At 42.8% G+C, this 15163-nt stretch overlaps 2 protein-coding genes across 10 annotated transcripts in view; one reads left to right on the top strand and one right to left on the bottom strand.

The window, feature by feature from the left end:
- Positions 1 to 8670, bottom strand: part of DLGAP2 (DLG associated protein 2) — a 458493-nt gene extending 449823 nt beyond the window's left edge. For 5 of the 8 annotated variants that reach the window (XM_077174995.1, XM_077174994.1, XM_077174996.1 and 2 more), the window contains exon 1: positions 8507 to 8670. In XM_077174995.1, coding sequence (XP_077031110.1) covers positions 8507 to 8524 — 18 coding nt within the window. In that variant the 5' untranslated portion in view covers positions 8525 to 8670. The remainder of the gene's footprint in view (positions 1 to 8506) is intronic. The other 3 variants (XM_077174997.1, XM_077175010.1, XM_077174999.1) reach the window with 2 other exon arrangements.
- Positions 8671 to 8833: 163 nt separating this feature from the next.
- The window catches only part of ERICH1 (glutamate rich 1), a 66779-nt gene continuing 60449 nt past the window's right edge, over positions 8834 to 15163 (top strand). The window contains exon 1 of one of the 2 annotated variants that reach the window (XM_054629989.2): positions 8834 to 8991. In XM_054629989.2, the coding sequence (XP_054485964.2) occupies positions 8874 to 8991 (118 nt within the window). In that variant the 5' untranslated portion in view covers positions 8834 to 8873. The remainder of the gene's footprint in view (positions 8992 to 15163) is intronic. The other variant, XM_077175011.1, reaches the window with a different exon arrangement.

Raw genomic sequence — 15163 nt, forward strand, 5'->3', positions numbered from 1 at the left:
TGTCCATGTTGAAGTAACAAACGGACATTTGTCAGCACATTTTAAACAAAATTCCATCTAATTAGGAAGTATACCACAAAGTTTTTAAAACAATGGAGGGTAATTTAAAGAAATTAATAAATGCAGAGAAAATATTCTATTAAATGAAGTTCAGAAAACACATTTGTATCTTTCTTTAAAAAATGAAAATAAAAATGTATTACATTACCCAGGAGCGCAACTAAAAAGAAGATTACTCACAAACATGCCAGGAAAGCTCCTGAAAGAGAATGCCATCTGAATGTGATATGCTTATATAGGAGAAACTTTTCCATTTTATTGATCAAAGCATTATTCTACAGCCTAGCATACACTGAGCTTCTCAGCTTTGTATTTTGCTTTTCTGAATCGTTTTTAGAACAGAAATTCATGACTATTTTGGAAAGTAAAAAGAAACAGAAAAATCCCAGGGAATTGATCAGAAACATGACACTGGTTAGCAAAGTAAGTTGCATAACTTATCCACAACTAAAAGTAGTGGAGAGATTTCCACACTGCTCTAAATCGTAAGCACAGTACATGATAAAAATAATAATTTATCAGATGAGACATTTACATTGTATGGTACAAAAAGCACCATAAAATGTAAAAAGTATTTTGAAATACAATAATTAACGAGGAAAAATACATACATGTAAAAAAAGATAATTCAAAATGAAACAACATAAAAAACCATTACCTGCACTATAAATTACATCAGGACCGAACACACACTACTATATGAGGCATTTTACTGGTGAACATAAGAATATTTCCACTGATTTCTGTCACCTTTGACAAATTATTTTAGCTGTAGAGAAACATTAATGGGGGGAAGAGAAAAACTCTGGGAAACATCCAAAATTAATCTATCAGTTCTTAATTTCGAAAGAAAAAGAACAACTTCAAAATATTTAATTTACTATTTAGATCCGTTTTAATCATTTGGTCCTCTATTTCCTTACTTTCAAATGTCACTGTGTGCCTTTGAATTCATAAAGTAATATATAACTTTCTAAATCTTGTTGCAACTGAAACCTTGCAGTGTAGGTAACTCAAATTTTTGTGAGAAAGGTCAATGCAATATAAGAATGCATCATATTACTAAAGGAGATGAGACTGAAAAGTATCATAGGAACAATTTCTCCCTTAGAAATGTCATGTTAAGATTTTTGAGGAGTACATTATAAATTATCACTTAGGAAAACTGTTATCAAATTAGTTACCCTCTATATTATTATAAAAGTACATGATATCATAACTAATTGCATCCCTTTTCAACTTCATAAAAAGTAATTTATTCGAAACACCTCACTTGCTATAATCACCCCTTCCATAATGAGTAAGAGCTGACATATATTGAAATGGGAGACACTAAGAATCCAATGCATTTCAGGACTGGCAACAAAAGTAATGCTGCATTCTTATATGTACTGCAGCCTTTTCTGCACATAATGCTGTAAACCACAGGACCTTGTGACAAAATTACTCTGATCTACAAATTGTAGTAAACTGGATTTTCAGTAAACTGTTATTAAGGAGCCATGCCTAAGCTACATGTAACATTTTGATTTCTCAGTCTACTAAAACTTGAGGGGAAGGAAAGAGCATTCCAGTTTTATTTGAATCCCAGAAAGGAAAAGAGTGTATTTAAATTTCTGTTAAGTTACTACGAAAAAAATCATTTACACTACTTTGTTTTGTTTTTTTTTTAATGCATCTATTATATATTGAAGCTATTCTCTTAAACCCAGTAGTTTATCTAGCTCTGAAAACTAATTTTGGACTTTTGTGGTATGAATATAAGCTACAGTAGCTACTCCTAAGTGACAGCATTTGTAAACAGACTCTCAAATGAATGAGATCAAAATCTCAGACTGAAATAGAAATAAATTTATCATGTATACAATGCATAACAGGAACACTTAAAAACATATTTTTTCAATTCCTTACCTTTAAGTAAAAGATAAGGTAAAGATAATCCCAAAATAGCCCAAAACCAGGCCAGATGCTAGATAATAAAGCCACAAGTTGCCATCAAAGACAAGATCAGTTTCATGTCCTGCTGCCAGAAAGGGCTGGGAACATCAGAGTGGCCTGAGCTCTCCTCCAGAGGGAAGGTGAAGCTTGTGTCATTCTTACTGATGGGAGCCCATGGGAGGATATCAATACTCCTCACTGACACTCAGCATCTTCTGGCTATGATGGTCTTCATAGCCCAATTAAAAAAAAAAACCAAATTATTAAGTCTACATGTTATTTCCTCTGCATTGTGTTATCATGAGGAAGTCTGCTTAAGAATTGGGACAGATACATAGTTTTTTCAAGACATTTGGACATACTTTTCCATTTCCTTTTGTAGCATTAAAAAAGATTTTTCTTGTAGCTTCAACTATGCAGGTTTTGAAATGCTGCAATATCAATAGAAGTGAATCAAAGGAATAAAACCAAGTATTGTCCTCCTTTCTGCTCATCAGGGAAGATAATTGTTATCAAATTCTAAAACTAAAGAATATATTTGTTCATTTAAGTAAAATCTGCTGTTGCACAGAGGCTAAAGGTGGCCTTATACTGATGATCTTTGGAAAGAATTTCACTCTGCATGAATGAGACAAAGCTGTTGTCTTTTATCTTTCTTGGACTCTGCTTGGACAAATTCAAGAGAATAAGAGTGTTTATGCTCTGTAGCTTTATATCCCAATGACTTATTAATCCATAAATCAACAAGAATGTGGAAGATCCTCTGGGTTTTTTTCCTTGCTCCCCTAATTTTAGAGTATAAGAAATAAAAGGTGTAGTAACTACTTGAGATTCTTTCACTACTCTCTGCTATTCAGGGGAAAAAAAGAGGTTAAAAAGTAACCTCCCACTTGTGGTGAGTGAAGCTATTTGTTCAGTGTTATTTTTATAGGCTACTTGTGAAACTAGAAGGCAGGCATGAAAGCTGAGAAGTTCATTCTACTCCTCATTGCCAGAAAAGCACAGAATAATACAATAGATACTTCTGCATTCCTGCAGCTGCACGAGCTCTAAAAGCCACCACATGAGAGTGAAATGGTTTGGGAAAAGTTTCCTTTAAGGGTAACTTGGTTATCCTCATCATTAATATTATGTCTGTTTTCTGTGAAAAGTCACCAGCTTCTTCAGTTGCAAAACTAGGAGGATTGCTGGAGACTTTGATGATATTTTATGATATGTAATTTGCATAACATTATTAAGGCATTTAAAAGTTTCACAATACAAGCCATACCATCAAGAAGCAAAGAATTACAGGAAACTTATTCAGTTGACCTCCAATGCATAAAATAAATTTCATGAAGAATCAGTATTTTTAAAAAAAAATTCATACTAAGGGAAAGTAGATTCCAGACAAGCCTAAACAATTAATCTGCATCCTCACCACACCTTAGGGATTCCTGAAAAGACAGTAATAAATTAAAGGGGAAAGATAATAAAAATAGTTTTGAATTGTTTTTCTCAATACTGACCTGCTGCCTCTCCAGGACAATGCAGAGAAGTTGTTTCCTCTGAAAGGCAGCATGCCAGAGGCTGAACACTGCCCAAGCAGCCTTTCAGCTTCCAAGATGAAATACATACCAAAGACACCTTAATTGACCACTACACTAGAGTGGTGTTCAATTTCCCCCTAAATCTGTGTCTTAGTTTTATGCTTTCCTAACTGCTTTCAATGTCATTATCAAGATTTAACCTTTACATTTTCTAGAATAAACTTTGAAATGCAAGAACTTTTGTGTTCAAAATGAAATCAGGTCAATCTGACAACATTAAGATGCTCTTCTTTCTTCTGACATAACAAATTTACTTTTGAAAGAGAGTATTTAAGATGGAAGATGCAAAATTGAGACCAGTGGAAGAATTTTGCATGGAGAAGGAGAAGCTGTGAAGGACCCAAGATGGGGAGCTATAGATAAGACAGAAAGCTCTAAAGTATACTTAAGCTCTTTCTATTATTTGTGCAAAGTCTAAATCTCTAAATTACTGATTTTTGTCTTGTTGGATTTATGCATTTGATCATATTTTTTGAGATGTTCTACTACTATCAATTTATCTACACACAGTGGTTGCAGCATCTCCTGAAGATAACAGACACTGATTCCCCTTGTGAGATAAAAGCCTTCATCTATGGTATACCTCATGTATTTCTGCTAACTGCTGGTGTATGATACCTTTACTATCAAAAATAGAGAGAAAGTCTTTTTATATCATAGGAATATATGCTTATGAAGCCACAAAAAGTTTAGAGGGATTAAGGCCAATGCCATTTTGGAAGTTATTTGCTGCTCATTTTCAAAACTGGCAAGGACAGAGAAATGTGACAAATATGGAATGAAAATGCATGGAAGATAGGTAAATTTTATGCACAAAAGAAGTATTTAAGAGAGTACAGTGAGAAACAGATAAAAGCAAAGTGAGACCAAATATATATGCATGCATGGAAACACTGATTGAGAAATCTAACTGCAGTGATTTCCATCCTCTCATCACAACTGAGCTTGTACTAAATGAATAAACTGCTACTTGACATTTTCTAAATAAATATCATGGGAAGAGTACTTATTTTACTGTAATGAATCATTTCAGCCTCTCCAACAGAAAGTAGTTATGATGAACTATAATCTGTTCTGGGAAATATAGTTCTATAATGGAGATATATATGGACTGAAATATGGGAAGTTGTGTTCTCCAAAAAGTCTACTTTAAAGAGATTCTGATTCATCCATGCCCACTTCTACTTATATTTGATCATAGCTGTTGACATACTGTATCTGCCATGCTGAGAGCTATTTCTCTACTAGAGGTAAGAAAGCCATATGGTTCGTGGATGACTATGAATTTTTGCAAGGCAAACTGAACTAATATGTGTATTTTTTTCCTGTAGCTATTCAAACAAAACTATCCATTTAGCAAACAGAACATTTTCAATTCAATGGGATATTTTGGCCCATGTAATACATTTCTAAGAACTGAAAGTCTTCCTTAAATGCAATCACAATAGATGGGCTAACACTGACTTTCTGCATTACTGGTCCTCTCATTCACCATGCATGGTTAGATATAAACAAATTCACTGTACTGATTAAGTGAAGCAGCAAATAAGACTTGTCTTGTTCATGGAGTAGAACCAAAACAGCTGTTTTTGTTTGACTGATGCAGATTCAAAGGACCCCCAGTGGTACACCTCATAAAAAATCAGCAGGTTATTTGAGGGGTTATGTTCTTTTTATTACTAAAACTTCTCATAGGATTATTGTAGTTATGCAAGGAAATTGCTTTGACAATGTGTAATTACAAACAGGAAAAAAAAGTTCTTGCCAAAGCAGGTGTAAAATAACATTTCACCATCCTTGTTACGGCTCAAAAAAACCATGTCAATAATTACTCCGAAGTCCACAATTTAGCCAGGCAAAGCTCACAATCAAGCTCAAATTCAGTCATCCAGACTGCATCTACAAATATTTCCTATTAGAACATCTGCTGTCAAAAAACCCTGCCATAACTGTGACATGATAAGTGAACCAGGACAGGCAATGTCCAGGGGAACTTGCAGAGGGCACCCTCTGGGCAGAATACTGCTTGATGTTCAGACACAATAGATACTGGACATGCAAGCTTTCTTCAGGATCAGGTATGAATCCCTCTATTCAGGGATATGTTTCTTATATCACATGTACCAATTATTATTGAATTAAGAATATAGAATATAACTTTTAGTTTGCCACAATGGATCTTGAAATTTTTGTCTTGCTTTGGTAACTTTTTGTTTCAACAGCTTGGCATTGCCAACAGTATCGCTATTAATATTTGTGGGATCCTGCCATACACAAATGTGAAATCCCAATCCCATTAAGTCATTGTGGTTATTACCATTGATTCAGCAAGTCTTGGATTTCACTGTGATTTTATGTGTTACACAGACAAAACACATTCTCCTCAACACCTCTGTCAAGAGCAGTCTATGTTTGCTGATTGTTAAATGCTTGCTTAAAGCACTTATGACTTCATTCTAAGTGTAATTTCAATTTGCACCAGGAATTTAAACTCATTTCAGAGGGACTGGAAATTCTAAAACGTTATTAGAGGTATGCCCTGTACCATTCTAGTGCAAACTAGATATATGACTAACTAAATGCAAATAGCACTTTACAGTACTAAAATTAAAAGCTAAAAAAAATAAAATAAAATCAACAAATTTATTTGACAATCCTAGATTTTAGTTCATGTGTTACTGAACACTGGTATAATAAATGCATTCTTTAACTTGAGAATATTATGGCAGATCACACAGGGTCTGCCTCGAGCACTCAGAATTAAATCTCCAATGTATAACATTGTAATTCATAAAACTATTAAACATTGTCTGAGTCCATTTTAACTGCATAACACACATTTTGAAAAGCATGCAAAATGATGGGGGGAAGAACCTCTGAAACATAAATTACATGATCAGCTTAGCAATGTAAAAATAGCTGCACACAGTAAAATTAAATGTAGTTTAATTTTACTTGCAGTTCTGAAATAAAGGGTTTTATGCAAACCATCTGGAAATTACTTGAAAGTATTGCTATATTGCTGAAAGCACAGAAGTATAAAACTACAACTCTTCCTATTTTACCTGTTTTCCAGATAAAACATGAAGGTGGAAATGCAACAAATCTGAGATGTGAATGGCTGATGCCTCGAATACACGTGCATTATAAAATATTACCATTCATCCTCTGGTCTACCCCCAAGCTGCTTTTTCCAGTACCATCAGTATGCCCCCTTGACACATCCCACAGTAGAAAGCATTCAGTTACTAAGACTCCGCATGAGCCTTCTCCATCATCTGCCCTCGGTCACATTGAGGTGACCATTGCTCCTCGCAGGATGCCCGCTTGCAGTCATCTACTACCTAAATGGCTGGAGGCATCCTGTGTTTCAAATTTTGTTGGTGCTCCGCTTGTGTTGCTACTGCGAAGCAGAGAGAAATAGTTACAAAACACTCCAGCGCTAAGAAGGGCACTTGCTTTCACAGTCGCGATCTTGGGCTCACACCACCTAAAGTGCCGGGAGCGCTTGGTCCCATTCTCAGGGCTTTAATCTGGAAGAGATTCAAGCATCACCTGCTCCCAAGGCACATTAAGCCTGTGTAAGAATGTGCCGTAACGAAGCAGAATTGGAAACAAGCAGTAGCTTGTCGCCGTAAATAAGAACCCTTTAAGTTTGAGGGAAGTTGAGGCCGGAGCACTTATAAATGGATTTATGGCTAAACGCCAAGCTGTACGGCACCGGCACCGCTGTTAGAACTGGGACACCAGCAGCGGCAGGAATTAGGTTACGAAGGCGACAGAAAGCGGGGCGGTAAAAGAAAGTCCCTTTTCTGCAGCTCCCGCCGGCTGGAAGGGTCTCCCCACTCCCGTGCCCCGGACCGATCCGTACCGGCCCCACAGCCGCAGGTCGGCTCGGGCCGGGGGGCCGCCCGCCCCGACGGTGGCGGACGCCGGGCGGTTCGCCGGCTCCGCTCCGGGAGGCGAGGCGGGCCGGGGCGCGCTGCGCTCTCATTATGACACTGGGTAATTATTTTATTTCTCCGGCAGACGGTGTTTCACAGGACCGCGGAGGCGCTCAGCCAACCCGCCCGCGAACGCCGCTCTCTGCGTGGCGACAGCCACCCGTGATCGCCCCTCGGGGACCGAGGGCAGCGCAGCAGATGCGCCGTGCACCCACCCCCGCGCTCCGGGTGCGCGCCCGCGGACCCTCCGGCCGCGCCGAGCCCTGCGCACCCGGGCGCGGCAGACGCGCAGAGCCGGCGCGGGGAACGTGCGGGACTCACCTGCCGCCCGCCCCTCCTCGGCTGCCGCCCCACCGCCCCTGGGGGCCGGGCCGTCCCTCCGGAGGGACGGAGCAGCGCAGCCCCTCCGACGTACCCGCACCCTCCCCGGCGGCCGGGAAGGGAAAGGGGGAGCGGAGCAGGCGGCAGTGCGCCGCCAGCCCCGGCTGCCCGGCCCCTCCTCGCGGGGCAGCCCCAGAATCACGCGCTGCCAAAATTTAAATCGCCCCAGCACTGCGGCTCCGAGCGCAGCATCCCCCTCCCCGAGGCTCCCTCCGACCAGACCGGCCACACGGGAGGGTGCCAGACCGCGGCCGCCCCGCTCAGGCATCGGGCACTCCGCCGCGCAGCCGTCCTGCCCGGGCTGTGCCGAGGCGAGACCCCCGCCACGGCGACACCGCGCCGGGACCAGCGCGGCGCCGGGACGCGCCGGTGATGGGGATGACACCACAACCGACGGCGCGGCTGGCGCGCCCTCGCCCCGCTGCCCGGGCGCCCGTCCCCGACGGTGCGGTCCCCGCGCGGACCCGCGGCACCGGCACCCGCCCGTTCTCTCCCCGGTTTGTGCGGAGGCGCCCCGAGAGCAGCCCGGCGCACCTGCCGCCCCGACGGCGGCCCCTTCCCTTGCCTCCCCTCCCTCCCTACCTCCCTCCCTACCTTTTTCAGCGCTGACATTCTAGTGCATTATTAACGCGGCGGGTGCGGGCTGCGGCGGGTCGCGATTAAGGAGACGCCGGGAGCGGGAGCAGCGGCGCGCGCCCAGCGTCCCCCGGCGCCGCTCACCCGCCGGGGCCGCCGCGCGCCGCTCGCTCGCCCGCCCGCCGCGCGCCGCTCCCGCCGCTCCCCCCGCCCCTCGCGCCCCGCGCGCGCCCTCGCCCTCGCTCCCGCGCGCGCGGCAGGGGCGCCCCCGCCGGCTCTGCGCAGCCGCGCGCCCCCTGCCGGAGCCCGCGGGCATCGCGCCCGCTGAGGCGGGACGGGGCGGGGCCAACGCGCGGCGCGGGGACGCCCTGCCGCAGCCCCGCCAATGGCGGCGCCCGGCGCCGGGACCGACAGGCGCGGCGGCCAACGGGAAGGGGAGCGCCGCGGGGCCGCGGGGCTGTCTCGGAGGGGCCGTGGGGCCATGGCCGGGAGCAGGAAGAGCGGTGAGTCTGTGCCGTGAGGGGTGCTCGGTCCCGCCGTGCTGCCGCCGGGGCTGGTGACGGAGGGAGCCGGGGGGCGGCGGTGAGGGCCCCGGGCGCGGTTGCCCTCAGCCGCCCTCAGCCGAGGTGTGTTCGGCCCGGGCGCACCGCGCTGCCGCCGCGGGACTCGCTGGTTCCGCTCCTCGGCGCCGTTCCCGCCGGGGAAGGCCGTGAGAAGCCGAGCGAGCCCGGCAGCGGGGGAGGCGGGCGGACAGAAGTGGCCTCCGCGGAGCCTGCCCGCCGCACAGGCGGGGCTCTGGGCGTGCGGGGCCGCGGGGACTCCGGCGCTAAGCCCTCCCGGCCTCTGTCCAGCCGCTCCGGCTCGGAGGGGCCGGGGCGGGTTCTGTTGCCGAGTATTCCTGCCCGGGGGTGGGGAGAGAGTAAATAAAATTTACTTCTTAATTATAGAGTATTTTAAGAAGACACCTTTTTTCCTCAGTACGCACATGCATGCGTGCTTACTTGTTAGTGACCCTCTATTTCGGCTTGAAGTGACTTAGCTCACTTCTGAAATAACTGTGGTACTGTGCTTGCAAAGAATAAGATAAAAGCCTTCTGCTATCCAAGCACAGCTTCAGTCTATTCTGTTTATCTGAATGTTTTATAAGACACGGCACAGGAAGAACGCAATAATCAAAATACTGGTGTTCCATAAGTAATATCTCGTTCTTAAGGAGTGTCGAGTAGAGCTGAGCTGTGCGAGAGCTGAATGCTTGCATCCTGTGCTTGGCTTTTGCGTTTTCACACAGTTCCAGCATCCTGAAACTGGAATACTCCATGGGAGGATAACAATTTGAGAGTAAAACTGATCACTGGAGTTAATGTCTAAGCTGTTTGCTGACGGACTGCAAGTAGAGATCGTTTGAAGGAGGTTTAAATACACAGTAATGTTCTCTGTGGTTTAGATGCAGATTCGTTGTGAGGAAGGGAGAAGGAGTCACTGTTTTGCTTCTACGCTTTGGGGCTGTGAATTACAAATTGATGTTTTCTGGAAGAAAGTGAATTAGGAAGAGCGAGTTCATGCACTTGTGAATGAATGCATGGCTCTAGAGCTGAGAATGGGAGAACTGAATTCTAAAGCTCTCAAATTGTTTAAAACTGAAGGTCGGATAAAGAACTGCTTGTTTTGGTAGCGTGTCAGAGAAAGCTAAAATGATCGTGCTGAGTGTCTGACTTTACTATGTAGAGTTGGAAATCATTCATGTTTTATCCAGCTGCTCTAAGGAGCCTTGACTTTAGATTGGGGGGAAAATACAGTGAGAAATACAAGGATGTCACATGCTCCCGTGGGAAGGAAATGAAAAAAACTGGAAGAGTTTAAAACCTCATCTGATCAGCCTCTGCAGCCCATAGCATATATGAAAACTGTTGACTTTCTGTTGTGAAATGATACGTATTTTTGAAAGGACAAGTGTCCTATAAAAGAGCTGAGAAAGAAGGTTTAGCTGCTTTCCTTTAAGGTTAATTTTGCTGGCCTTTTGTAAGAGCATGTTGAAATGCTGAAGACAGGTTTTTGTCTGCATTAAAATAGAACAACAAAGCTTTTTATTTTGTTGGGAACTGGGCCATAATACCATAAATGGGATGGTCAACAGCTTGTGGGTCATATGTCTAATTGTCAGTGAAGAGAATCTAAATGGTGAAAAGCCAGTAGAGCAGGTAAGTGAAATGCACTTCACTCTGCCAGGAAAGGGTGAGACAGGAGTAGTTGAGAAAGTGCATTTTTTTCTTTTAGTTTTTTGTGGAGCTTTTTGTTTTTTACTTGCTCATATACCAGTGATTTGTGACAGGGCTAGAGATACTGCTGCTGTCATTCTGTGTGTTATCAACAAGGTATTGGTCCTGTCTGGGACAGCTGAACTCCTAATTTGTTGCTGTTAAACATTGACAATTGCATCCTGAAAGCTTTAGTCATCATTCTTGGAAGTTTGTGCCACCCCAAAGTAACACTTTCATAAAGGGTTGTATAGAGAGTGATGTTCCAGCTGCTGAAGGGTAGAGTTCAGGTATTGATGCAGGTGTAGTGTACATTATTGATATAATTGCTAGTAAAAAGTGCTAGAAAAGTTGTGCTGTACAAGGGATGATCTAGTGGGACAACAGGAGGCTTCCTACTGGAGAGATTAAACTGGAAAGCACATGTGAACACTTGACAGACATCAGTGGCAAGTGTTTTTAAATAGAGAATATTGCTTCAAGGAGTGCTATTTTCATCTCTCAGGTGACTTGGGGGAGAATTATAATGGTCCTTGAAATGAGACTGTAATTCCTTAGTTTTGGGATTTTTTTTTGTTTTGCTGGGGTTTTTTTTAAATGGCTATATCACATATTAAACATCTTCATTTTGCAGAAAAGCACACCATTTCTTCCCTTTTTCTAGTTTCAGAGAAGCATTGATTTTTAGAGATCTTGAGATTATTCAAATCCTTTTCTTATTTTTGGTTTTCAAACTCAACATAATTTTTGGCAAATACTTTGATGTTTTACTGGGAAAAAAGATAGACTCCCTTTTTTTTATAGTGGGTATGTTTTCTTTCATCATATATTTTCCATGTATATAAGGGAAATATTAATGGTAAATGGAGTTTGATGTCTGACATTATTTTTTCCTTCTTTGGGAAATATCTTGCTCCCCCCAAATGTGACCAAAGATTTATTACAGCATATCAAGATGTAAATTCTATTTGGATTGTAGTTGACTAAATTACAAATAGCTGGGTTTTTTGTGATTAAATGTAGAAACTACACTAGACTAAATGTATTTGACTCTGCCACTGAAACCTTTTATGGAAGGGGGGAAGAAAAGTTTTTGTTGCTGACCTTGTTGTTACGCCTGGATGAGAAATGCAATCAAGGAGAAAGGCCAAAAAGGTAGTGAAAGAAGCAGAAATGATACACCCAATGGCCTTCATTTAGAAAGTCTGCAACGGGAGCACGTGCTCACAGGGAGCAGAGCCTGACATGATGTGGTCTTTAGGGTTCTGTGTTTTGTGTGGGTGGCTGTTTGGGGTTTTGGGGTTTTTTTGGGGGATGGATTATGTTGGTGTAGGGTTGGTTTATTCTTAGGAAGTTCAAGCAATTCTTAGGTACTTTGCATTGAGATGGGATAGTCCACACGGGAAGGTGGGACTGTTTAAATATGCTAGGGAGTAATAATGTTTAGGAGCAGGTGTATGAACCTGTGTTAGTAAGTAAAAGTGGTGGAGGTGGTGGTGTGTGCCATTAAGGTGTGTCTGTTTTAGTTATTTTGCCTTTTTAAACATTCAGTGTGCAATGCCTTCCACTCAGCACTAGGTTTGCTCTTGTTATAACATAGATGTCTGGAATCTGTCACCTCGGAGCAAAGCTGCTCACATACTCACCTGCCACTGGGATGAGGGAAAGAATCAGAAAAATGAGAAAACTCACTTGGTCGAGACAAAGACAGTTTAATAGGCAAACCAAAATCCACACAAGCAAAACAAAAGAAGGAATTCATTCACTACTTCCCATGGGCTGGCAGGTGTTTAGCCTTCCCCAGAAAAGCAGCGCTCCTTTTTACCTGTAATGGTGATTTGGGAGGACAGCATCATCACTCTGAGCATTCCCCCCTCCTTCTTTCCCCCAGCTTTATATCTGAGCATGTCAACATAGGGTTTGGCATATCCCTTGAGTCAGCTGCTCCAGGTGTGTTCCCTCTCAGTTCCTGGTGTGCTTCCAGCCTTCTTCACAGGTGGGGCAGGTAACAGAAAGGACCTTAAGACTGCTCAGCAATAACGAAATCATCCTTGTATTATCAGCCCTGTTTTCAGCACAAATCCAAAACACAGCCCCCTACCAGCTACTGTGGAGAAGATTAACTCCATCCCAGCCAAAGCCAGCACACATTGTCGTGGCAATATGTGGTTTCTTATGCTTTCAGTTGTTTTTAGTTCAAAAGGTTGAAAACTGTTCTCAAGAAGTTTGGATTTTTGTGGGTTGGCTAATGACTTAAAGTAAAACTCCATATATTTCTAGAAAGAAAAGAAAAATTCAGCTGCATTGGAACTTCCAGAACTTTTTTGTGATGGGATATTTGGTGCAATATTGATTTCTGTTATATGTATATTAGATATGCCTGCAGAAGTTGCTTGATTTTGTTATAATCAAATGTTGAAATCACTGCAAAGGGTGATATATTTACTCTTTGAAGAAAGCTATGTAGAAATTCAATTAATTTATGTTTGGTTCATATAATATGACCTTACGAAGATTTCTTTCGAATAGTACTTAATGCACCAATCTGTTTACTTTTTTTTGTGTTCAGTGATACTACACCTGCCAATTTCATGGTTTGATTTTTAAATACTGGTATATTGACCTTCATTTTAGTTTGCTTCTTCTTAGGTGAAACTGCCTGTTTAAAATTTGCAAATTTTTTTCTCTTCAGTAATCTGAAGTCAGAATGAGTTGTGGGTTTTTTGTGTTTTGCTTTTTGATTTTTACTGTTTTCAGCTATTTTGATGTCTTTTTTCCATATTGCTACTATCATTTACCAAAACATTTAACTTAAGCCAATGTGTGGCATAGCTCAATCTTCACTTCTAGCCATATGCTCTTTGCATCCAGATTTAGGGTGAAGTAAGATTTAAACTTTCTAAAACTTTACACCTGTGTTGGCCTCAGATTGGTCTCTGAGCAGTGATAAGTGCAGAAGCCTTCCCCCTTCCCTCTCCCAAATCTGTCCAGAAAAGAGAGGAAAAAAGTCTCATAGAGACTCATAGGAGTCCAGTTCCTGTCCTTGCACAGCACCATCTCCAAGAATCCCACCATGTGCCCAAGAGCGTTGTCCAAATGCTTCTTGAGCTCTGTCAGGCTTGATGCTGTGACCACTTCCCTGGGGAGCCATTCCAGTGCCCAAACACCCTCTGGATGAAGAACATTTCCCTGATATCCAACCTAAACCTCCCCTGGGCTTTAGAGCCATTCCCTTGGCTCCCGTCAGTGGTGACCACAGAGCAGAGATCAGGGTCTGCCCCTCCTCTTCCCCTCAAAGGCAGCTGTAGCTGCAGTGAGGTTTCCCTCAATCTCCTCCAGGCTGAACAGACCAAGTGCCCTCAGCCCCTCCTCATACAGCTCCCCCTCAAGGCCCTTCACCATCTTTGTAGGTCTCTTTTGGGTGCTCTCTGACTGCTTTGGATATTTCTTACATTGTAGCACTCAAAACAGCACACAGGATTTGAGATGGGGCTGCAGCAGCACAGAGTGGGACAATCTCTTCCCTTGCCCAGCTATGCCTGATGCTCTCTAGAACACAGTGGGCCCTCCTGGCTGCCAGGGCACTGCTGACAGTCTTGTGCAGCTGTAGCTTACAGTTGGCTCAACTCAGTGGCCAGAATTATGATTATTAATAATAATAATAATAGTCACCAAAATTGAGCTTTGGTAAGGGAGTATGAGATATCTTTAGATGTTTTCAGTGAAGTGTGTTTGATTGTATCAAGTAAGAAAAAGATAATGGTGCAGTATGAGAAACATATTTCTAAGTTTTGTAGAAGATGGATAATATGCACAAATTGAAACCATAGTGAAGATGCTCTGTTTTCCCAGGAGTGCAGTAGCAATACATATTTTGCAGGGTATCACTACAAGGCAGATAAGGTTCTTAGGAACAGCAGAGCTGTTCCTAAAATCCTGGTGTTCTCATTGTGAACTTCATATCATCTTGGTCATGTCAAGTTTAATAGATGTCTAGGATCTTGTGGCTGCAATTAAGGTAGCTTCTTATCATCTTTGTCATGTCAAGTTTATTTGATGTCTAGGAGCTTGTGGCTGCAATTAAGGTGGCCTACTGACAGATCTCTAAAACCTTTGTTGAGACAGGATAGCACGATCTATTAGTCAGATTCTTGTTGAACTACACACTCATGTAGAATTTGCTGACAGATCTAACACCAGTCTTACTGATTTGAAACTGCAATGTGACAGGGCCTGTGCTTGGTCTAGCTGAATAAGTTTCTTTTAAGCTAAGAAGAGAAAATAAATGTTGGCTTTTTCTAGCAATAAGTTACTGGTTTGTATCTGCAATTGCTATGAACTGCGTTGGTCTGGAGGCTCACAGGTCAATCTCTCTTTGTAATAACTGCTTAATTTAGGTGAATACATAGATAGATATGGG

This window comes from Agelaius phoeniceus, chromosome 3 (genome assembly GCF_051311805.1).
Source record: "Agelaius phoeniceus isolate bAgePho1 chromosome 3, bAgePho1.hap1, whole genome shotgun sequence".
Taxonomy (NCBI): Eukaryota; Metazoa; Chordata; class Aves; order Passeriformes; family Icteridae; genus Agelaius; species Agelaius phoeniceus.